This window comes from Palaemon carinicauda, chromosome 4 (genome assembly GCF_036898095.1).
Source record: "Palaemon carinicauda isolate YSFRI2023 chromosome 4, ASM3689809v2, whole genome shotgun sequence".
NCBI classification, from domain to species: Eukaryota; Metazoa; Arthropoda; class Malacostraca; order Decapoda; family Palaemonidae; genus Palaemon; species Palaemon carinicauda.
Window position 1 is genome coordinate 106696179 of NC_090728.1, and position 25000 is coordinate 106721178.

At 33.8% G+C, this 25000-nt stretch overlaps 1 protein-coding gene across 4 annotated transcripts in view; it reads left to right on the forward strand.

The window, feature by feature from the left end:
- Positions 1–25000, forward strand: part of LOC137640087 (teneurin-m-like) — a 551305-nt gene that overhangs the window by 399170 nt on the left and 127135 nt on the right. For all 4 annotated transcript variants that reach the window (XM_068372541.1, XM_068372544.1, XM_068372543.1 and 1 more), the window contains exons 5-7: positions 4527–8051; positions 18518–18804; positions 22278–22497. In XM_068372541.1, coding sequence (XP_068228642.1) covers positions 4527–8051; positions 18518–18804; positions 22278–22497 — 4032 coding nt within the window. The remainder of the gene's footprint in view (positions 1–4526; positions 8052–18517; positions 18805–22277; positions 22498–25000) is intronic.

Sequence of the window (25000 nt, forward strand, 5' to 3'; positions counted from 1 at the left end):
ATTCGTACTGTATTTCGTATATTGTTAGCAAGAAGAAATTTTGAATTATAAGTTATCAGATTAGTGGATCGCTTTAGGGTCCCATTTGGAGTAAATTCTATATTTATTAAAACATCAAAGAATAGTGATTATAATAGAAATGAACTCATCGAAGAAATCTTCTTTACCATTGGTTTTGCCTACTATTTTGAATATTTATTTGATAGTATTAATAGTATAGATTTTTTTTTTTTTACTTAATATGAATAAGCCTTGGCAGGAGAACTCAACTAATAAATAAGAGGTCTACTGCATTTCTGTATTATAATCTTTACTATTCCAGGCGTAAAGGGTGTGATATTTAGCAAATAGATAAGAAATTAATCATTCAGTAACTCATGGAATGGCGAAGAGGTTTTTCCTCAATTACAATTTTTTGTCTTTGACTCGGACGCAATATTCTTTGGGTTGCAGTTGATTGCAGTAAAAGAAACTGAAAGGCTTTGCCCCCAAAAGCCATAATCTTGCTCTCTTTGCTCCCTTATAGTACTCCTCCCTCTCGTTTCACTCCAGCTCCCTGCTCTCCCTCTTGCCTGCTAATACCCAAACACACTCCCATTGGTTCCCCCTACCTTCCCCCTCCTCGTCTGATATCCCGGTCTCCCTCCCCCAACATTAACGTTATTAGCACCGTGCTGGTGGTGGGCCAAGTTTTACAACTTTCCAGACTTCGCCAAGAAAATTTCAAAGAGGCTGGAACATATTTTGTCCTTGAGTCCTATTTTTATCGTTGCTTATTTTATTTCAACTTCCATTTTCTTTGATGTTGTTCCGCTGCTTATTTTACATTAGCCTAAGTTTTCCATAGAGATTTTTCATTCCAAACTTTCCTGGATATATTATGCTGTGGTCTCAACGGTATGATCATATTCACTTATAATATCATGTGCATATGTATGCATGGTTATCGCACCGTATGAGCAGAACATTTGTTTTGCTTATACATCTGCTTATTATGTTTCATTATTGACTCCGTTTTCATTGTATGTGTAAGTGATGCGAAGTGTCCTGACAATTTTCCTGAATTGAAAATATATTTTTTATCTTTTAATTAATTTAGCTCTTTTTCTCATAGTTTTTTATTCCCATTCTCCTAAAAGTGTCATTTTAAAAGACATCTCTAGAAACGGTAGCGATGCAAAGCTGCTCTTCACTTCTGAATTATTTCTCCCTGTTCTCGTTTACTATTCCTTCAGTGTCTGTGTGGGTCTTTCTTTCCGAAGCGTTTGTTGGCGAGGTAGCCTATCCCCCTCGTTTGTATGTCGGCCATTGACACACACATACACCGCAGCAAAAACTGCTGGAGGTTCTAGCACATGCTCTTCCTATTTCTTTCTTCCTGTTCTTTTTTCTACTTTTTTTTTATTCGTCTTTTTTGTGTGTGGTAATGTGTGGGGAAGTGGTTTAGGTCTACTACGGACAATTCTCTAGTATCTAGATATGTCTATTTTTCTTATATAACCAAATCAGGATTGTTTAAAGCTTTCCGGAAGTTATGAAAGCCCTGAGAATAATACCTGGCAGATTATTTTTTTCTTTATATGTCCCCTGTTACCATCATTTTATTTAGAGTGTATTCAAATATCATTGATATACATCTTTGTAAATTTAGTCTTCATTCCAAAATCAAAAACATGTATTTAGTAGACATTTATTATTATTATTATTATTATTATTATTATTATTATTATTATTATTATTATTATTATTATAAAAGTTACGATTTTCAGCAGATATTAATGGTTTGAGATAACTAGTCTTGAGGAATATTAAGTGAAGAATCAACTATTTGCCAGACCTAAGATTGCATAACTTTACTGATCGAAGAATTAGCGAAATCGGGAACATGTTGCATAACGCAAGTTCTTGGCTGTTTCACAGCATTATAAATCAGTCGCTATACTGTATGTTACGAGAGATTAATGCGAGTTGAATTTCCTTGTACGAATTTATGTGACAGTAAATCATCGAAAATTACACTATTTTTTTTTTTTTTTTTTTTTGTAGCTCTCGTATCCTTTTTTATATAATTTTAAACCTGTTCGGGGTTTTAGAGGAACTTTCCACGATCTCCCTTTTATTTTTAATGACCTTTCAACACAAATAAGAATTTTTATAGACTTTTGTTAACGCATTCATATGATGTTTAATGATGGGTATTAGAGTGAAATAAGTACCCTATTCATTTTGTTTGAAGTATTTAGAAGTCTAGTGCAAATCTGCTGGATTATATACAGGATTCTATCCGTAGAATTTATAATTATATCTTCGCTTTTCTCTGATGTATTTGCAGAAATTGTGAAACTGTCTAAATTAAGTCACATGTTTAAACTTTTAAAGACCTTATATTCAGTACCTGTTTAGAGAAGTCTAATGGGAATAATAGAAACATTCATTCTCTCTCTCTCTCTCTTTCTCTCTCTCTCTCTCTCTCTCTCTCTCTCTCTCTCTCTCTCTCTCTCAATCACCTAATCTTCTAATTTGTAAACTTCTTTGCGTCCCATTGCCTTTTGCACCGCCTTCCTAAGATCTGTTACAAGTGTTTAGGCATTAACCATTTCATGGTTTTCTATCTGTTCAAAAAGGTAAAAATCTTGACCATATGTAAAATTTCATATAATTCTGAAATAAGACCTCTTGTCTAATTAAGCTAAGACACCCAATGACCTGGCCATTGTCGATGCTTACTTAAACTTGAGTATGATAATTTATCGAAATTTTTTTTTTCTTTACATATAGAGTATTTTATAGATATTAGCTCTGATTTTTATGTACCAGCTACATGTATTTTTCTTCTTCTTTGGAAATCGTTGATAGATAATATCTTATATGTCAGCAGGTATTACTGTAGACTTTCCTTTTTCATGTAAATGTGGTCCCTTGAAGTTTTAGTTCAATTAGAAATTAGAAATACTTACCATTGTGCGTGAATGGAACCTTCAAGTTGCTACTTCTGATAAAATGTTTTTAAATGGCCTATTGTTTATAAGGGAAAACTTTTGTTGGTACTTGTTGTCATTTTTATGCAGCCCCTTACTCAACCATGGTCTCTAGCATCTCTCATCAAGGGTAAAATAGCACTTTCTTCTATGATGGAGATTTTCTTATCCCTTCTTAGCATCTCCCATACCTGTGATAGGGTACATATTTTTCCCCAAGTCAGAAAATGTAGAATTATGGCCCTATTTTGTTCTAATTTGTACATTTCTTGCGTGCTTAGATACTTTGAAATTTTTGTTTCCGTATAATAATTGGCGTTGTTTATATCTGGCAGTCAAAATGACCTGAGAGAATTTTAATTGGAAATGTCAGTTTATGTAATCAAAGGACATTTTTCTTCAGAGAAATATCCTGTGATAAAAACAAACATATATATAATAATTTTGAAGTTGAATTGTAAATGCATAGCTGCACACACACACCTACACACACACACACACACACACATATATATATATATATATATATATATATATACATATATATATATATATATATATATATATATATATATATATATATATATATATATATATATATATACAGTAGTAGCTAAGTTAACGAGTTTAATTCGTTTTGGGAGCGATCTTATGCCCTAAAATGCTTGTATTCGAGAATAATTTTTCCGATAAGAAATAAAGTAAATTCACTTGATGCATTCCACGTCAATAAATACACATACAGTATATACTCATTTTCAAGGTATGTAATGGAGTTTAGTGAAAAAACTATAACCTGTAACATTATAAATGAATACAAATTAATAAGTCACAATAATGAAAAAAAAAAAATTGACAAATTAACTTGCACTTTACCTATGAGGAGAGTCAAGGCTGGCGTGAGGGTACTGCTTGGAAGGAGAATGCCCAGCCATGAGCGTTTCTGATGAAATATTGAGAACTCTCTCTTGAACGACGTTCACTATCACTAACCGAGTGACTTCATTCACGCGTTATGGATATTTGGTTGTCTTTTTTTTAAACACTTGAATTTAATTTTGACAAGGAGCCTATCTAGAGATGACTATTTTTGCCTTTATTAAATGACATGAAAATGGGGTAAAAAACAAGGAAGAAGCAATGAATGGTTAGCTTAACGGCACTGTGTGACTGATTTTGTGCTATTGTCATTAATATTTTTCCACAAAGACTATGCATACAAAGGGAAATTTTGCCTCTAGACATATATATATATATATATATATATATATATATATATATATATATGTATATACATATATATATATATATATATATATATATATATATATATATATATATATATATTATGTATACATACACATGGATATTTTGTTCTTTTCAATGCATAAGAAATCTCAGTCTTTTTAAAATTTTAAACCTCAATATGTTCTATGATACAAATTTTTCATAAGCTAGAAAAAGTGTACGATGTAGTTATTACTACTGAAATTCTTGAATCTATATAATTTTTAGTGTTTCTGATATACTTTTACTTTTTTGTTACAGCAACAAGCAGCCTAGCTTGGTCCCACGGAGGTTGTGCTGTTCTGGTTGAAGATCCTGCCGTGATTAGCGACGAGGCACATCCTGGTCAGGCGAAATCTCGAGGTAACCACAAAGGTCGGGGACGATACGACCATAGCCCTACACTTCATGATGATGGGTTCCTCTTTCTGTATAATGCCATACAGGAACAACGGCCCTACCAATACCTCCTTGACCAACCCATCGCCAAGTTGTCTCCCCGCCGCATGCGTAGGAGTGTGCAGCATGATCTAGATCCCCCCCGCATGGATACTGACCCTCCATTGCAAAACTCACCTCCACCTAACCCGCAGTTAAATTCCCCAACTTATCCAGCTTCCCTTCCATCCTCTAATCCCATAACTGTGTTCCCCCCTACTACACTTTCTATCAACACTAAAAGTAGTGAATCAGATGGAACCATACCACCCAACACACTGCCATCTCATGGTGATAATTTGTTTACATCCACACTTATATATACACAGGAGGGAGTTGAAAGTGCTAGTTCAGAACGTTCTTCTATTTTACTTGTTACAGATCCTCCTTCAAAAATATCACCAAAAATAATAGACATAGATGAGGCTTCCTTAGAAAAGGCTTCTTTGTCAGACAACACTCCAAACCAAGACCGTTCCTCTCAGGCTAGCTACCGTACTAAAGTCATCCAATCTAATATACGCGAGGTTTATGCCCCTGTAATAGATGTTGTTGAATACAGTGAAGGCGATGAATCAATAGATTCTGATGCAGTTTCAAACTTGAGCCTTCCCAATGATGACTATTCTAGTGACACAGATGTTGTTAGCCAGATTGTTGAATATAGTGATGTTGGCGAAAAAGGGGATGAAGAAAGTGTAGCTGTCACTGAAACTGACTATATATATGGTAACAAGCCTAATGAAGGCCATGCTGATGTTGTTGAATATGAATTGGAAAATAACACGCAGGGAAATATGTCTACAGATTTTCCTGAGTCAATTCCCAATCCTTCTGACATAATTACTGGTGAAACTAATGCTACATTAGAAGACTTGTCAATGTATTGGACTGATTTTGACCCAGATATCATGGTTGGTGATGACCCACGGGCTTCATCAAGCATTCAAAGAGACAAAACAAAACGTCAAAGCAAACCATTAAGGTCATGGATGGGAGCATTCCCTACATTACCTCCAAGACCTAAAGTTAACGTTACTAATTCTTCTGAGATAACATCCTTTTCCTCCTCTGCGAAGAAAACACTAGAAACTGATTCCATTATTTATCCACCTAGTGAGATTATGTTGCCTTTGCCAGCTTCACAGAAAACTGGAACTCTAAGATTTTCTCTTACTCAAGATGGGCAAATTAATAAGAGAAAAAACATTTCAACCTCTATCAATGCATGGTTTTCAAGGTATGGGTATGCAAATAGTAATTATACAAGGGAGGATGAAGTACCCCCGGTAACTGAAATATCTGTTGAAGAAGAGAAACAGTCTCTAAACCAGAGTTCTGCAGATACCTATGATCCGTCTTATATTCTTGGTGAAAGTCTTTCTTTAGCAGACCCTGAGCAGTACCCGTCAAGAATCCTGAGATCACTTGGAGTTCCAAAGTATCGTGATGTAGAAAGGTCACCTGATTACTATGATTCTTTAAGTGCTTCACGTTCTAGACCACGTTTAGCAGTAGAATTATTTCCACACATCTTTGATTATGATCTTGATGATCATGATGAGTATTACTATAATGATGATGAAGATAATCTTTACTATTTTGATGATTATTCTGATAAAAATTCACATACACGACCCAGTCAGGGTGGTGGAAAAGATTTTGATGATGTTCAGGATGAAGGAGATGACTCAGATGATGTAATACTAAGTAAAAGTGAAGATATTGGCGAGACAGAAGCAGGTTTCCGTAGCCCAGAAATTATTACCGTTCAACCAGTTAGGAGATTACATGTAGTGCCAACTAATTTAGTCCAGAGTGTTACACATTATCCATCAGGTTTAAGAGCAATGTCATTGATGAAAGAAGATTTTCAACTGGATATTGCTGAACCCCAAGTCAAATTATTACCAAAGGGGCAAGAGGAAGTAGTTGAGATAGAAGTTGTACAATTGGATTCTAGCTCTTGGTCACATAGATCACTAGATACTGGGCCTGACTATTCCCCTGCTTCGCATCATCATGTTAGAGAAGAATCACCTACCGTTAAAAAAGATATTGAAACAACGATAACAGAGTCAACAACACAGGCTTCTACACCAGCTCCACATCCTGTTACACCTTCAAACCCTCCTGCAGGTCCATCGGCACATTTATACACAGCTAAGTTCTTGCCTACTAGATCACCACCTTTAGAACCTAAGCCTGTGCGAGTTTCAGATTTTGATAGTAGCACTTCACAGCAACGTGCATTTGAGTATAGTAATTTCTTGAGTATTCCAAAGTTTCTCATCCAAAAGTCAGAATCACCCCCTCCTTACCAGCAGGCTCATTTAAGTGATCATTACACTGGTACCACAGCAGTTGATAGAGAGCCACGAATGCATGGATTAGGTACTTATACCTCCTCCACTGTTGCGGAAGAGACTCATGGTTCATCAACAGCCGAATCAAGAAACTTACGAAGTGTCCATCACAGTGACAGGCATCATGTGACGTATCATGAACCAGTATCCTCTCTGAGCTATAGTTCACATTCCACTGAACCATGGAATGAAGATAGAGAACATTATGAAGAAAAGTTGAAAGAAAGAGAGGAATTAAGCCATCACAACCCTTCAATGGTATCTAGTCATAATCCAGAAGAAACAGAAATCCCATATGGAAAGCAATTGGAAACTACTTTTGAGGATGGCTTTGTATCTCATCACCAGAACCCCCTTTTCCCAAGCACTCCAAGTCAGGTACAGTCTATTTCTAGAAAGCCCAAGTCAGTAACTGTGAATGTTAGTATTTCAACAGATGATGATAACCAATCTGATGCTGGGACTGGAGGAAGGAGCAAACCATTATATTTAATCTCTGTATCAGTGCCAACCGCAGAAAAAGATCAGGAGGCTGATATCAGCATAGTTAAACCCGACGATCAGCAACATATTGCTAGATTGTCTCTAACAGTTTTGGGTAATCATACTTACAGTGATACCATCAATTCACACAAAAACCTTGTAACAGGCTCTCAGTCAGATCACCCTGCTGGTATAATAGCTAGTCGACTAGTTTCCAAAAATCCACCTTCAGCAACAGAGCAATGCAGCTGCCCTTGCCCCTGCCAGGCAGACGGTGCTGCAGCAAACACCCATAGCATTCCAATTCCTACATCTTTTCTACCTGAGAGCAGACCTGGTAATCGAATTTCAGATTACCCAAGTTATAGCCCCGCTGACTCTGATAGAACTAGTGTAGATAATCCTCCCAAAAAGTGTAAAGTAGATCCTAACTCCCCCTCCACCACCCCATCCCCAACCATCCCACCCCTTTCGCCTGAGGTTGAAAGAGAACTAGAAGGTGAGATGAAACCTCCTCTTTGTCCTCGAAAATGAAACCTGAACTAATAACCAATATTTTATCAGTAGGTAAGAACCATTGACAAAAAGGAATAAGATAAGGAAAATCATTGTTGTTTTCGGTTTTCAAATTCACAAATTAGAACCTGCTTTAGTTTTACGAAGAAAAAATTTAAGCTGGAGATGAATAGACAACTGGGTCTCTTTAGTTAGTGGTGACCCTTTGCACAAAACCTTTTAGACCTACTTTTCTAAAGTCTAATTGGTTTCTTTGAGGATGACCACAACGGACCCATGAACAGACAAATTTGTAAAGCGCTCTTACATGAATGCTTTCATGAAGTTTCACCGTACCATGAAATGCTCTTAATGGGTTGGATATATACATTTAAAATAATTTAGAGTAACAATAGGGCACTCATAATTAAACTCCTTAGAATCTGTTGAGTGACAAAATCATTTTAATGTAATCAAAGGCTGATTTATTCGCTTTCTTGTTTCCTGTCTTCTCAATGGTTTCTTCCCGAACGCAAAATCAGGTACAGTAAATCTTCCCAAGTCTAATATAATTTAGTAGATGTATTTACTTGTCCATCATTGCATGTTTTTATGCTTCTTATTTTTTATTTTCCAAATTTAATATGTTTTATGCAGGAATTAATTTGGTTTTAGTTCAGTTTTCACTTTTTATTTTGCAAGTTTTTTTTTCTTATAACCACATTCTCATTTGTTTAGTTATTAATGATTAAGTTATGTCTTTTATTATTTTATAATGCATTAGAATTGACCCCTTTAATAACGGCATGAAGTTATAATATATACAAGTAAGGTTTACGAGCTTTGTTTTTAAAAATAGGCTATGAGGACTATACCATTGCTTCTTACGTTAAGTTTTAAAATATGTTATTTAGCGAAAAGAACCACTTGGTCCTGTCGAAATCATCGTCCTTTGATATAAGTTTTAAGAGCTTACCAAAATATTTTTATTATTTCTAAATATCGAATTAAGACTGCAGATAAGGAAAAAATAAGTATATAAAGGCGTTTTGTTTATAAATTTATAAGTTTTCACTGTGTTTGGAAAATTTGAAAAAAGGTCATGATTTTATGGCTATTCCATGTAGTCAATAGTATCCTAATTAGATTTTTTTTTAAATAAAAATCTGTAGGCAATAGTATCCTTTTTATATTTTTATATATAAATATTTTCGAAGTGTGCACTGGGAAAGCATGTTGTTTGATTATTTTGTAAATATCTAGTTATTACTAATGAAATAAAAGGAACCTTTGTAGTTTGTTGGGACAGGCCTGGAACCGCCTGAAAATAGAGTAAAAAATGTCCGAAATCGGCCCTTCTTCAAGGGAATGATCGCAGAATGAAATTGTATTCACTAGTTTTGTAAATGCTTGTCCCAACAAACTACATACTAGGACAGGGTCGCGATCGCCAGAAAATAGAGTAAAAATCATCACTTATCGAATTTTTCACGGGAAGTTTAAGAATGAAATAATAAATTCACTAATTTTGTAAATGCTTCCTAATGATCCCCCAAACACTATTGCTATCATACAAACACCACAAACCTACCTAACCTAACCTAGTAGTTCCCAGGTCACAACCCCTACCAGGGGGCAAGCCCCCGGACCCCCTTCGTAAGTCTCTCCTACACACAAAAAAAAAAAAGACTATGGGCAGCACTCGAAATTATATTTTCAAAAGGACAAAATAACTTCATGTTATCGGATCATAGTAAAGAACATCTTACCCATAAGGAATAACGATTTGGCTAGTAATAAGAAACATATCGCATGTCCCAACAAACTACATTCTACCCAAATAAAATTTTGAGTTTCAGTTAAACATACAAGTAATAAACTAAAAAAAATAACAGACTGATGGTTAAAAAAAAGAATAAAATAAAATAAATAAAACTAGAGATCAGTACGTTCTACACCCCTTTTTCTTTGTGGGAAATATTTAGGGTTAGATTTTACGGGGCATTAATATAAAGACGAGTCCGTCAATAATGCCATTCTCATTTTCGGTAAAACATGGTACATCTTCCAATTCCTGCAACAGGAAGTTTAAGGACGGATTTGCCCTTCTCATGATGCAGGCTTGCTTTTTTGCATTTAACGAAACGAGAACCACTGAAATGAAGTCCTGTGTATAACACGTTACTTAGTGAGATCATTATTGTGACGATAAATCTATTGCATAGCCGTGTTTTCACATGCATTTGCGTATGTACGGCGATATTTGGTCTTGTGACGTAAATTTCTTGACCAGTATCTGTAACTCGGTAATGCTGATTTTATTTCCTATTATGTTCTTTCGTTTATTTTGAAACGCTATGAGCACCTTGGTGTAAATAATTCTGGGAGACTAAGATATTTTCATCATTATTGTAAGAGGTTTCTCCTCAGCTAAAATTTCAACCAATGGGTGCTTCCAGTCAATTCAAGAAAATTTTCATAAATGTTATTAACTTTTAAGATTATGGCTGGATGAATAATGAATTAACCTGCATCATTTGCGACTAACATTACTTTTAATAAAGACTAATCTGATGCATTATAAGTTGCGAAAGAATATCATTGCCGTTACTTGTGTCTATAATATTTAATATTTTCACACCCTATGTAAGTAACTTTGCTTACGCTGTACAGTAGGTTATAGTCTGTTTCCAAAATTTAAATCACTGGTAAATAATAAAGTTAGGTAAATAAAATTTCACTTTTATACGAAGTCTTTCTGTCCATAAGTGAATTTTTGTATCTGTTAATCGTCTTATTAGACCTACATCTACATGCAGATAGTTTAACGTTTGCTTGTTTCATTATCTCTCTCTCTCTCTCTCTCTCTCTCTCTCTCTCTCTCTCTCTCTCTCTCTCTCTCTCTCTCTGAGTACACCATGTGTCACGCCTCTGTTGCACGATAAAATATCAGGTAAGAGAAAATGAATTCACTCATTTTCCTCCCAGCAAGCCCCACACACCTTTTCCTGATGTGTCATTTATTTTGCCTAATATATAAAGGGGAACTGTTTCGTATTTGGAATCAGATTTATATTGCCTTTTATTTTTTAGACAGTTATAAAGGGTGAGTAAGTTTAATCTTTTATAAGCTTCCTTGTTTTATACGAGGGTTTGGGAAATTCTCCATATGTTATAGATTTTTTTTTCCTTTTTTTTTATTTTTGCTTAAGATGGGTTATTGGTTGAATAAGGAGAATTAAGAAATATGTGTATACAAAGAGAAGGGTTCTACTTTGTTCACGTGTTTTTAAATGAAGGTTTTCTCTTAAATTGGATGTTCATTATAAATCTTAGCTATGTGCACAAGTCTCAGTTACCTCTGTTATTTGCGAGGTTAACCGACTAGGATATGTCACAGTTAGTCTTGAGAAACTCAGCAGTACAGGTGAATATTTATTTTTAAGGTGAGCTGTAATTGAGTCAACGGTTTTGATATATTAGACGTTTGGCTGAAGGTCCTGAAGCAACCTTTTAAAAGCTATTTTTGCCGAGATTTTTTCAACAGATTTGTTCCAACGCCTACAGAGAAAAAAGAACGGCAACATCAGTCCCTTGCACTCTCCTTCTGTATCAGCCAGACTCATTTTAGCTTGTTTATTGAGAACCACATCATCTTTGGGTCAGAAGACCTTTGGGCAGGAGTAATAAGGGTAACAAATGCCATCATAACTCATGTGCGAAGAATGGAGAGCAGTGACCGGAGAGTTCTTTTTCGTTTGATTCCCGATATTCCATTTCCTTTCCCAGTTATTTGGCTTTGACCAAATTCCTTATCTATCTGGTTGTCTATCCATCTGCAAGGCTGTTTTTCTATCTATCTATATAGCCTTTTATTTATTTGTATATGCATTTATTTTATTATTGGTACTGTTAGTTCCTAATATTAGAGTTTGCCTATTATATGATCAACAAAAAATGTAGAAAATCTGTCATATTGGTTAACTACCATTTCCACTTTGCTCCTTATTTACCTATAGTATTAACATTACATATTGTTCCGTTACCGATGCTAGGTTAAGTAACATTATTGTTGCTTGCGAAAATTATATGTATACAGTACATTGATATATATATATATATATATATATATATATATATATATATGTTATATATAATGTGTATATATATATATATATATATATATATATATATATATATATATATATATATATATATATATATATATATGTACGTGTGTGTGTGTAAATATATGTATATATATAAATATATGTATATATATGTATATATATATATATATATATATATATATATATATATATATATATATATATATTCAATCTCGTTTTGAAGTGGCGTAACGTGTGAAATCATAGTGTTTGTCCTTTGCATTTTGCCTAAGAGAAAGTGAGATCTGATTCTGTAAGTTTAGTAATCCCTGATTTCACATCCAAGTAAATAATTTATGCAGAAAATATTAAAAATGTTATATACAATGGTTGGTTCATACGTTACTCTAGAATTTCCGCGATTTAAGGATTTTCGTAGTACTATAGAATGCAAGTGGGAAGGTAAGACGAGCATAGTTCATTGTTTTTTATATGACAAGGTTTGAAGTTCTTATGACGTCTTCCTAAAGTTTTGAGATTCTATGGTTTCCCTTGGGAAAATTTAGCATATGTATTAAATTGTTTTAATAAGTATTATCTTTGAAGTTAACAGTAAAATAAAGCCTTTATTTTTGTTTTTAATTTGTAGAATGGATTAGCAGGCAGACTCAGGACATTAGTAAAACGAGAGAAGCTAGGAAAAGTTAGATAAAGCATTAATGAAGCTAATGTAGATACTAAACATTAATGAAAATGGCCTGTCTTCACTTGCATAAATGAAGAATATTCAACTTCGAAAGTCATTATTACTATTATAAGCTCAAAGGTCCGTGGTTGGTTTGCATCATGGTTTCCATTTTTTTTATATAAATCCTACTTGTAATGTTTTATAAAAAAAAAAAAAAAAAAAAAAACGATGGGCAAAATATGAATATATACTCGAATCATACTAAAAACCAATTTCTTGCGGAATTGCTTTGTTTCCATATGCTTTGCAACGTTTTCCTTCCCGGAAAGAGAAGAATCGTCCGAATATTGGATGTTTGCGTCTTATATTTGCATCCTGACCAAAGCGTTGCCGGAAGACAAGAAAAGTGTTTCGGAAGTAGATTGGTTCTTTCTCCAGAGATTCGCTTTGCGTAAAAACAATATGCATAAAAGACAAAACAGATCTCTTACGGGATCCTACGCCAATATATATTTTTTTCATATTGTTATGTAATTGCAAATAGAAAATGTACAGTACCTATTTTGCCTTAGGGAAAATATGTTTATATCTGATATTTTCTTCGCCTCCTATTTCACTAGCAAACGAAATATATATTCGTTTATTTCCTTTATAAAGGGAACTGAAGTGCTGCAGACATCAGGGATATGTTTTGCCTTACATGGTTGGCATGAAAGTCGACATAACTGTATTCCTGACAAATAATACACATCTGGTTTATCCAGATGGTTGCCATTTTATTGACTATGACCATTTGGATTTTTTACCATCCATTAGAGCTAGTGAAAATGTCTCCTGTCCATTCGTAAATTTGATATTTACCTGAAAGATGTGATGTAATCCGCAAAGATTTTTTTTTCATGTAATGAACTGGATTGATTAGGACTGCCCTACCCATCGCATTATTCTCGATTAAGGACAGTTTAATGTTATGTAACATGATACATCCGTGGCTGTTTATTTTCTGTTCATCTTCTCGTGTTTGTATATTTGTACATGGTGAATGGTTACAATATCGTTATTATTGTTAAATTGCACATTGTTAATGGTATTTTATCAGTCCATGATTATTGAAATAGGATTATCATATGTTGTGATAAACTCACGTCTGTATGTTTATGCATATAAATGACTCACCTCCAAATTATAACCTATGTAAATCTGCCTATGCTGATTAAGTAAATTCAAAACTAACCATCAAATGTCTCAGTAAAATGATAAAAGCAATACTTGCAAATAGTATGTAATTTTTACAGATATTCAGTGTTTATTTAGGCATGCACTTAACAAGTTTATCGTACACCATGTCAATGGATATCTTAATTGATTTCTAATCCTTGGCCATATATTTTAGAGACTAAATTGCGTTAACTCTTGAAATAACTAGCTGATCTTGTTAAACAAAAACCATCAAGTCATTAAATTCTCAAAGTATGCAGCAAACATATTCAATTTATAATGTAATAGTAATAATTATTATTATAATAGTAATCCCTGCAACACGAGGGTACCGTAAGGCAAGTTGAAGAGCAGACCTTTACTCTAGGTCTAGAGCATAGAGCCTAATCTAGACTACGGTTAGGCATTGTTGTTACTCTCAGTGTGTGTGGGGAAGCACGCAGAAAAGGAAAGTAACGATGGGCTTTCAATATTATTCACAGAAAATTTATTGGCGATAACTGGAACTAATTTTACAGTAAATCTGGATACAGTATTTTAAAGGAAATATCTTAATTTCTTATCCCTTATCATCTTCCTTTATATAATAAGGTTTCTTTCCGCTCCTTTCATTAGCTAAATTTTCAAGCTGTTTGGCAATACAGTGCACTGATTACGGTTATTTTAATCTATTTCACTGATTGTTTGTGTAAATAACCATCTTATTCTATATTATAGATAGAATATTTTCATTCAGTTGTCAGTATTTGTGATAACACGTAGAGTTAATGGGTAGTGAATTCCGTACATCTCACGTGCTGCACCTTTAGCATTACTTTGGGTCTTTGCGGTATTCCTTCTCCCCTACCGTACTGCACTTACTTTATATCCTTCTACTTTACATCCAGCCAAGCTTCCTTTCTTCCATCTTGCTTTTCAATACCTTATAATTTTTACCACATAGTGTAATTTTAGTGATATACCTCAGATGCAATTTGGGTACTGAATGGCCTCACAGGCCCCTGTGGTCTATTATAGAGCCCAAATTCATAAATCCAATCCAATCCAGTATTCAAGATAATCCGTTAATTTTCATGAAATCGTAATAAACAAACAAATTATGAGAATTGCTTTTCCCCTTTAGGTTAGTCATTACTTTCCTTTCAAGATATCTCGCGAGTTTCCGACTCCCTTATGCAAATTAAATGGATATAGATGGAGAGCAAGGCCATGATTTATATTCGAATATGTAGTCGAGATGGATCTACTTCGTGGATGTTTTCAAAGAACAAACACCTATTAAAACTTTAGTGGGGGACTTGTCAGACGCCAACATCAATCTAGCGCCACGTTCTTTTAACTTTTAAGCCTACGTTGGCATGTCTACCCCAAACCCCTTACCCCCATTAGTCTTGATAGGAAAGCTCCCTCCCCCTTTCACTATAATCATCATCAACATCATTATCCTTAAATCCATGCATTGTCCTTCCTCTTCAAGAGCCCCCCTAACCTGACCCTACGCTAACGTTCATTGCTTGGCTTGGAATCAAATCGGTTTTCATGATCTTTGATTACACTAGTTTTCTAATTTTAACTTTAGTACTGAGATTATTATTGTTTGTTTATATTGGTGGTATTGTAAATCTTCCCTATTTGAAGTCATTGTACGTAAATCCGTTAATTCGTATTTGTTTGTGAAAATGTATGTGTATGGTTATCTTTTAATCGTACTTTATGCAAAAATATACTGCATTATTTTATGTCTGTATTAGATAATCGTTGATAAGCTATACATAGGCCTTGAATGAGATTTCAGAAATATACTGCGTTTTCCTATATGTGTATCTTTGTGAATGAAAGGAAAGGTAAACCTGGTCTGGAAGCTTGAGGTACTTTTGAATATCTGGAACCTACCATGACCTTTACAGTTTTGGATATTCAGCTCTAAATTTTCAGAGTCAGCTCAGGAAAAATTAATGCTGTTTGCTGTCTTCTTCAGTTATCCTCAACTCTGGTTTCATCAGTATTCTTTGTCTTTCTACTCTTATTCAAGAGCAGTACTATCCTTTTGTTATTTTTTTATTCCATTTGTCATCTTTTAAGCTGATGTTTTTTTCTTGAATATCTTATTTTAAATTAATTTCTTGTTTGGTTACTTTTCAAGGCCTTGCTCAATGCCTACTAATTTTTATCTTTAATCTAATCTAAGGTCACAGCAATTGACATTTTTGGTGATGATTATAAGCCTTGAGTGCCAACCTTGGTGCTAACCTTCGCAACGTCATTCATTATTAGAATTGTTTTTACTTTTAAATAAGATACTTAGTATTCTCTATGTCTTTCCTTTCACATAATTTCCGATACTGCTAGTATAAGCTGCTCGACAGGACTTAATTCATCTTTTCATTAAATCTGTCATTTTCCTGGTTTCTGTTTTTTTTACTAAATCCTTTATTTTTTCTAGAATCTTCGTATTTTCTGACATAACAAGAGCCCATGCTAAATCAAGTAACATATTGGTGGAAGATTTTCATTCCATCTTTAATAGCAATTATCGTAAAACAATTATGTCGTCAAACTTGCACTCTGTGGGCATTTAATGTTTATTCGACACTGCAACTACTTTAGGTAATTAACGTTTAATCGCAAGGGGAGCAACAAAGATATATATCATAAACTTTTTATTGGTCTTATTATGCTTATGAGTATGACCTTTATTATTAATAGATAGATGTCAGCTTATTCCTGGTACATCTCATTACCTTCACCCATGAAATAGTTTGGAATGTCTCCCCTACCGTGTAAATTTGGAATTGGTTCACATTTATGTTTGGTGTTCAATCTCTTTGTCTTACATTTCTTAGCGTTTCTTTGGTTCATTGTTAATTGAAAAGTGCCATTGAAACAGAGCTTACAAAACTGTCTTTCAATGTTTGGTCGGATCACAGCATTAATTTTCTCTCTTGTCGTTTTGCTTTCCTTCTGACTTCACTGTTTTTTTTTTTTTTTTTTTTTTTTCTTTTTGCAGATGGGATTTTCTTTCCTTTGGTTCATTTGAAAACAATCGACCTAGTATTTTTTGCATGGAATGTAATTAAAGAAGATTAACAGCCCGCCTTTGACTAAGGATTCTTTTATACAAGTTAAGGTTTTATCTCAGGAATATCTGAGTTACATTTGTTATACTGTAAGCAGTTTTATAGTCCCCAATGTCAATGTTTTTGTTAGGAGAAGGGCCTAAGAGGATCATTATAATGTTACACACACACACACACACACACATACATATATATATATATATATATATATATATATTGCCTATGTTATGAATCCTCACTTAATCTTGATATGATCACATATTTTCCGATTTTTTACTCGTCCACAAGCATACCATTTTTTTAATATCTGAAAAGCTAATTTGCACGTCAAAATAACCCTAAGGAAGCCATGCGAATTTTTTTAATAAATTCTACCTTTGGAAGTAGACTGCCCTGTTTTTCTGGTTCTGAAATCTTACAATTTTAAACTCTTTGGTACATTTTTGTTTTATATTAATTTAAGACATAATTCGTTTGAAAAAGAGAAGATTATTTGTAATCAAAAGAAATTTTTTTATATTTTGGGAATGATGATTTGTGAATTCTGTATTCAATAATGTAAGATAATGTATATTGCAATTAATTTATAACCAACACTGTTTAGCAACTCAATTAGTTGGACGGTGTTGTTCGATAATGTTTTGGGAATTCTTTCATTATCGGTCAACTCTCTTCAGTTTTGTAGAGAATATTTTTTCCCGATGGGTTTGTCGGTTGATTTTAAATCGTTTTTAAAGACATTTTAGTCCATGACGTTTTCTTGTCTTGAACAAATTGCATTATTAGTATATATTTTTCATATAACATACTAAACGAAACCCTTATGCCAAGTTATTGCCAAAAGAAGTAACTAATTTGTTAGTAACACTTGTGAATTTATCAGTTTGTATTTTTTAGAAGGCCCGCCATGTCAGTGTCTCGTAACCTTTCATGAAAACTCTTGGAAAAATTATCAAAGCCGAAAGATTGTATTTCTTTTAAATGTGATAATGAACAGCACGTCCTGAAAGCCCATCTTTTGGTATCAGAATATTTTCTTCAAAAAAAATTTCAGTGACTAAATTTTCCTAACTTGATCACTGAACATCCACGATACGTCTCTCTCTCTCTCTCTCTCTCTCTCTCTCTCTCTCTCTCAACATATATATATATATATATATATATGTATGTATATATATATATATACATATATATATATATATATATATATTTATATACTTATGTATATATGTGTATATAATATATATATATATATATATATATATTATATATATATATATATATATATATATATATATATATATATATATATATATATATATATATATATATATATACATACATATATATAAAACTAAAGAACCTTGTTTCTTGGCAGAACACAAGAACAGACCTCAAAAGACGATTCCTCCTGATGGGACAACCTTCAAGATGATGGAGCTTGGAGAGCGTCTTCGATCCGAGATTCCGCCCTACGGCTACTGGAATATGCAGTTTTACCAAACGGAATCGGCTTACGTCAAGTTCGACGTATCTATACCAAGGGGCTCATCCATCGGAATTTACGGGAGAAGGAACGCTCTTCCGACTCACACGTCCTACGACTTCCTGCAGGTTCTTTCTGGGTATAAGACCAGCTCCGGAAGGACGACCAGGTCTCCAAAGGTTTGTTTACTTCTCCTTTTTCTGATTGCTTGTGGCACGATAAATGATGCAAATAGTCCTGTTTTCTATGCGCACCCTTACTATATTTTTTTTTTTATTTATTTATTATTTTATCGTTCTCGTAACGCCAATCTCAATGTTTAGTTATATTGTTAATTGTTTATGTTACTGTTAATCGTAATCCTCCAACTTTGACTCATAAGTGGTCGACTGTCGAATATTGAGATCCAAAATGGTGTCACCGAATCCCTCACCCCACTCATTAATTTTTCCATAAGGAAAGGAAATTTTTAACCGTGGATTGTCCTTCCTTTCACGCGCGCGCACACACGCACACACACACACACACACTCCAAAAAAAATATTCTGATCCGTGTTCATGTTTTATTTTCAAGATTCTTGGCATTGAATTCTTATGTACGTGAATCAGATATTATTATTATTATTATTATTATTATTATTATTATTATTATTATTATTATTATTATTATTATTATTACTATTTTTTACACGAATCTAAAGCCAAACCTGTATTAGTTTTCCTTCAAATTAAATATCCGCAGAATTTAATTGAGGATTATAAGAGTCACTGAGCAATTTCATAATATTTTCTAGTTAATTGGTATTATTTTGGCTCTCGTTTATGTTGTCATTTTTAGTATGGGTTCATTTATTCATTGTTGAAGCTATGAAATTAAATTAGTTTTATTTTCGTCGCTGCCATCTCGAGCAGTCCGTAATGAACCCATTTTCAAAAGGATAAGAAATACCTCATGCTAATTTTAGTAATGATGCCAATATCTCAGGGTTTGAATTTTTGAATAATCAAATGATGGTGATTAAATGCAATAAAACTTAGAACATTTTCATTTCATAAAGTTTGAAATCATTTTTTTTTTTTTTTTTTTTTTGAACGTTTTCGAATTTTTCATCAGAGTTGATATATCCAGATAATCTAATTACTCCACACCGTAATTCCCAACAAATCTAATTAAATCATTACCAGTCGTTGTGTTTTGCGATGTTAGGAAGACTTCCAAATTTAGATTTTTTCTTTTGATATATGTGGATTGCAGAGCACGCTTATTGCCGCATTCATTTGATATCGTTATTAATCTCTCTCTCTCTCTCTCTCTCTCTCTCTCTCTCTCTCTCTCTCTCTCTCTCTCTCTCTCTCTCTCTCTCTCTCTCTCTCTCTCTCTCTCTCTCTCTTTTATTTAAACTAGTATCATATAAAAACTACTATTTTAAAAAAATTATCCTTCATTATGGTGTCGCAAAGTATGACGAATGGCATTAAATCTAACAATTCTCAGCGTGTGATTGTTAGTAAGTCTAAGTCTAGACAATTAATCCCACCCACTTCCTTGATTTTTCCATTGCTTGCTTCGTTATTTACATGCAATTCATTTAAAATTCCCCTTTAAGAAACTTACCGGGTCTGATTCCTTTTTTTAATTGTAAAAAAAAAAATCTGTAAATTTTGTTTTTCAAGATTTTAGAGGATTTGGATGTCCTAAGCTGATGGTTTTATTCTTCCATTAGTTTAAATAATGTTTGCCTATTTGCTCCTGATTCTCATCATGGAGTCTTTATCGCTGATGTTGCTACTAATAAATGGCACCGTCAACCAATCAACACATGAGTATGCTGTATGAAATTCTAATCATTCTTTGCTTAGCGAACTACTAAAACTATAAGATCTACCACGCAGTATTAGATGTCTTTTCTTGTGTGAGCTTTCATACCACGTCGAATTCTATAGATTTCATTTCTGTCTTAACCAAGTTGTGAATGAGCATTCTAATCATATTGAGTCTGTGTAATTTTAGAAGTTGTAACTTGATGCAAATGAGTTCTATTTTATCTTTTATTTTTTTTAGAAATAAGTAACAGGAATGTTGTTTCATGCTGTAAGTTATTTTACCTTATTAACTTGGTCATTCTTCGTGTTTGTTTTTCTTTATGATTGGCCTGTTTTACTTCCCTCTATCTTTTTCACCGTTTAGCTGCTTTCCCTGTTGTGCCCTTAAGCTAATAAGTTTTAGGTTTTCAACTAGAAATGCACCTACGCTATTAATGATAATAATGATGGTTATAATGTCAATTTTATGCATCCAGTTATTTAACTGCAGCATTTGTCTTAGTACTGACTTAAGATTAACGCAATTCGAAGAAAACATGTGATTTCCTGACATTTAAGATTTTGTAATTTATTTTGATCTTTAACGCTTCCCAAAAAGGATTTTTAAAGATTGTTTAAAAGCTCCCTCTTTTACAAAGTCTTTTTTATCGTCTGTCTTTATTTACCCTCTTACTAACAAACGTTTATGCAGTATCCTGTTTTATGTAGTATAAATTGAAAGGTTTTATTCATTTATTTACAGGTAGATAACTCTTGTTATAACTATATTTGACTGTATTATGGTGACAATTACTCTGACAGAAATAGCTTAGAATTGTATTTAAGGATCATCTGACTGCTTATGAATATTCCACGATTGCTCCAATGTTCATCAACCTTCAAACGCACATTTCGAAAATGTTTTGTCTTTTTCCCGAAAACATTCACGTAGTATGAAATGGTTCATTTTTAACTTCTTTCAGTTTTTATTTTCATGCTTATTCTGGAACTCCCAACCCCCCACCAAAAAAAATGAAAATTAATAAAAAAGGTATTCATATTTCTATCGAATTCTACAAACAAGAAGACAATGGTTATTTCACAGTGCAGTATTGGCAGTTCATTGTATATTAATGAACCTAGTTCCAACCGAGCGATAGAATCTGAATCTATACGAATGCGAACTCTTGTGACAATCGTCCCCTTAACATATAATGTAAAGACTATTTATTTTATTTTTAGAAAACTAGTATGTTGCATGTATTCAAGAACTGTACGCTATCAAATAGAATTATACAACAGGTGACTACAGCACGGACAACAGATTTGCAAACTATTACGATATCTATTGCTTTCCAACAATTCTATACCTAAAGCCGGGGACTTGTTTCAACTTTACAAACAAAAGTTGGTGAAAAAAAAATCAGTTATTGACTTTTTTCCCGGATTAATTTTTATGAAAACGTTAAATAGGTTTTTATCCTCCCTCTCTCTCTCTCTCTCTCTATCTCTCTCTCTCTCTCTCTCTCTCTCTCTCTCTCTCTCTCTCTCTCTCTCGTGATTAATGCAACAATAAGGGATTTGCCACAGCTCACTATATATCATTGATCTTTGTTGTGTCAATTTTGATTTTTGTAACGTCCTGCTCGACCTAGCTATGCACTGCCTCATTGTTGGCATTCTTTTTGTTTTGATATCAAATTTACTTGTGAAATCAGCTTCTTTATTTGACTTCTTGGAAATAAGATTGAATTATCATTTATCTAATATGTTAAGCTTCACTTCAAAATATATTCAGCATACTTTCAACATCAAATAATCTATATCGTCCGAAATTCTCTTTAATCAGGCACCGTCTCAGCCGCAGACACTGACGAAGTACCTGGAGCAAGGACACTGGTTCCTGAGTTTATATAACGATGACGGCGATCCCCAGGAGGTGTCACTGACAGGAGACGTCTCCACCGAGTACACTGAAGGATGTCCCAAGGGATGCTCTGGAAACGGCGACTGTATATTGGGATCATGTCAATGTCATCCTGGATTTGCGGGACCTGACTGCACTCAAAGTGAGTAATAAATTCGGAGATTTCAATTAGTTTTCTGTCATGATTTTGGATTTTGTGGATGTGGGTTTCTCGCGTATTTAGATGTTTAACCTTTTTCTACATAAACTATCTTCGGTATCATATATATATATATATATATATATATATATATATATATATATTACTTTTGGACTCCAAATACAGTAATAACAGTATTATGAGTTATTTTTGGTTGGGGGGTGGTCTTTACAAATAGAATTACATGTTTAATCATTTTATGTAGTTGGCTTGATAATTCGCAATTTTCCGCAATGTAACCACTCCATTATAATTGCTATCCAATGCCTTTACTTTTGAAAATTAGCTTGCCTGGTAATTTGCCTTCAATTATGTTTAGTTTCACGTACCTCGATTGTAATTACAATACAAGGAAAAGAAGTAAAATTCATGGAGAAGTTGTAATTGGAACCAGTTTGAAACTTGCTCAACTAATGCAGAAGTTTGACTCTATATTGTTAAGCAAAATGTGACCCCGTACCATAAGCAACTGCCTCCGGTTTTTTTTATTTATTATTATTAATTTTTCTTAGTATTTTATACATTGCTGTAATTATAAGACATTATGATAACTGTGCAAAATCTATATTAAGGTAATAGGCAGTGAAATACAGAAAGATCTTATTTACCTGCGATATATTCTAATGTAATAATGAGGGCTTATAAATGCAGTCATATTAATTGTATTATTTTCTTTAAAATTTCCCATCTGTCCATCCCATGAATAATTTTTATAATTTTTTAATAGGAAACATTTAGCTTAGTGATTTGTGAATTTATCCATGAATCACAAGAAAATCATTTACGGTTCCCGAGGTTCCCAGATGTGTTGTTTTTTACCGTTTTGAACCGCTGCCTATAATCCATATCACCCAAAGAAATACCATGTATTTGGTGTATGTGAAATTGGATATAGAAAATAAAGATAGAAAAGGGAGCCATTGCGACCAGATTGTGAAATGATCTTCCTAATTAGACAGTTAAATCGGTGGAACTTCAGAAGTTTAAACTTGCAGCGAATGTTTTTATGTTGAACATGGAATTTAAATGTAAGCAAAATAGTTGCGCCCAGATGCTGAGACTATCGTTTATGTTGAGAGTCATCTGTCTGGAAGTGGGACATGTCTTCGCTTAACCCACTCATTAAGCCCTTGATCGTTTTCTCTCCTTTTGGACGAATTCGAGTCTCGGCGTCACATGCTGGGGCGTTCCGGGACGCCATTCACTCACGAGGTAATTACATAATCTGTTGCAAAATAAACATCGCGCGTTATTCTCATAATGTACGCGTATATCATGTTAATCTTAATTGGTTGTTCGTGATATGACATTTAATTCGCCGGATAGGCAAACGCTTAATGCAAATACGAAGGCACGCCCACATCTCATTAGGCTGTTGCGGAAATTGTGATACATCTAGTCTCTTCGTCCTCATTATCTTCTTCAAAATAGTCGTTCTGGGGTCCTATCTTTTCTCCCACTTTTTACGAAACGGTTGCCATCAATCTGTTTCTTCTCCAAAACTTGGTTTTTTATTTGTGTATCGTCTCCATCTGCAAAGCTTCACTAACTATTCATCAGCTTATGCAAAATTTCTTTTCCGTATAATTTTGGACAAACACTTTATTTACTTATCATCATCGTCTTCAAAAGCTTTATTTATTTACCCCAATTGCATTATCTTTCTCCTTTGGTTGATGTTTCAAGAAGACGATGGAAGAAGCATTTTGTGGTATACTAATTTTGACATTCGGACTCTATTTTCCTTCTTCCCCCTCTTTAGAAAGCGTTGATCGTTTGTCACTGATACGACTTATTGTAACCAAAGAAAATAGTGGTCTCGAAGGAGGTTGAGACATTACAGTAGGACATCATTGTACCTTTAGTGATGCACTGTAGTTGCTCTTTTTTCGTCCCCTAGCTAACCTACCTTTTAGCCTTCAACTGTATCACTATTCCCACCCTTTCCTTTCATCTTGTTGTCAGACCCCTAAGCTTTGTTTCTTAGTGCAACTGTGGGGGTTTCCTTCTGTTGCTCATGGGTGCTGAATGGCCTCATAGGCCCCAGTGCTGGACTTTATGGTCAAAATTCAAAAATCCAGTTCAAGAAATATTGGGTGGCTAATTCGACATCCTTACTTAGGACCTGGTTTGCATGCTTTGTTGAATTGTCTCTATTCAGTTATTAATGTGATTATTTTCTCTCTATATTTTTGTCATTGTCATTCCGAGATATTTTTCACAATTTCTTGGCTGTTTTTTTTTTTCTAGTTTTACATAATTTGTTCTTAAACTCTTTGACTGACAAGTTGCGATTTTTTCCAAACCTCTGGTTGTTTTGATCAACGTGTCCTTACATATGTTTCTTACTTTGATAATTTCGTTGGAGAATGTTTATCGTTAAGCGCTAAACTTGTCTTTCTGTGTAAACTCTTGAATGAAGACATCAATTACGTTATAATTATGT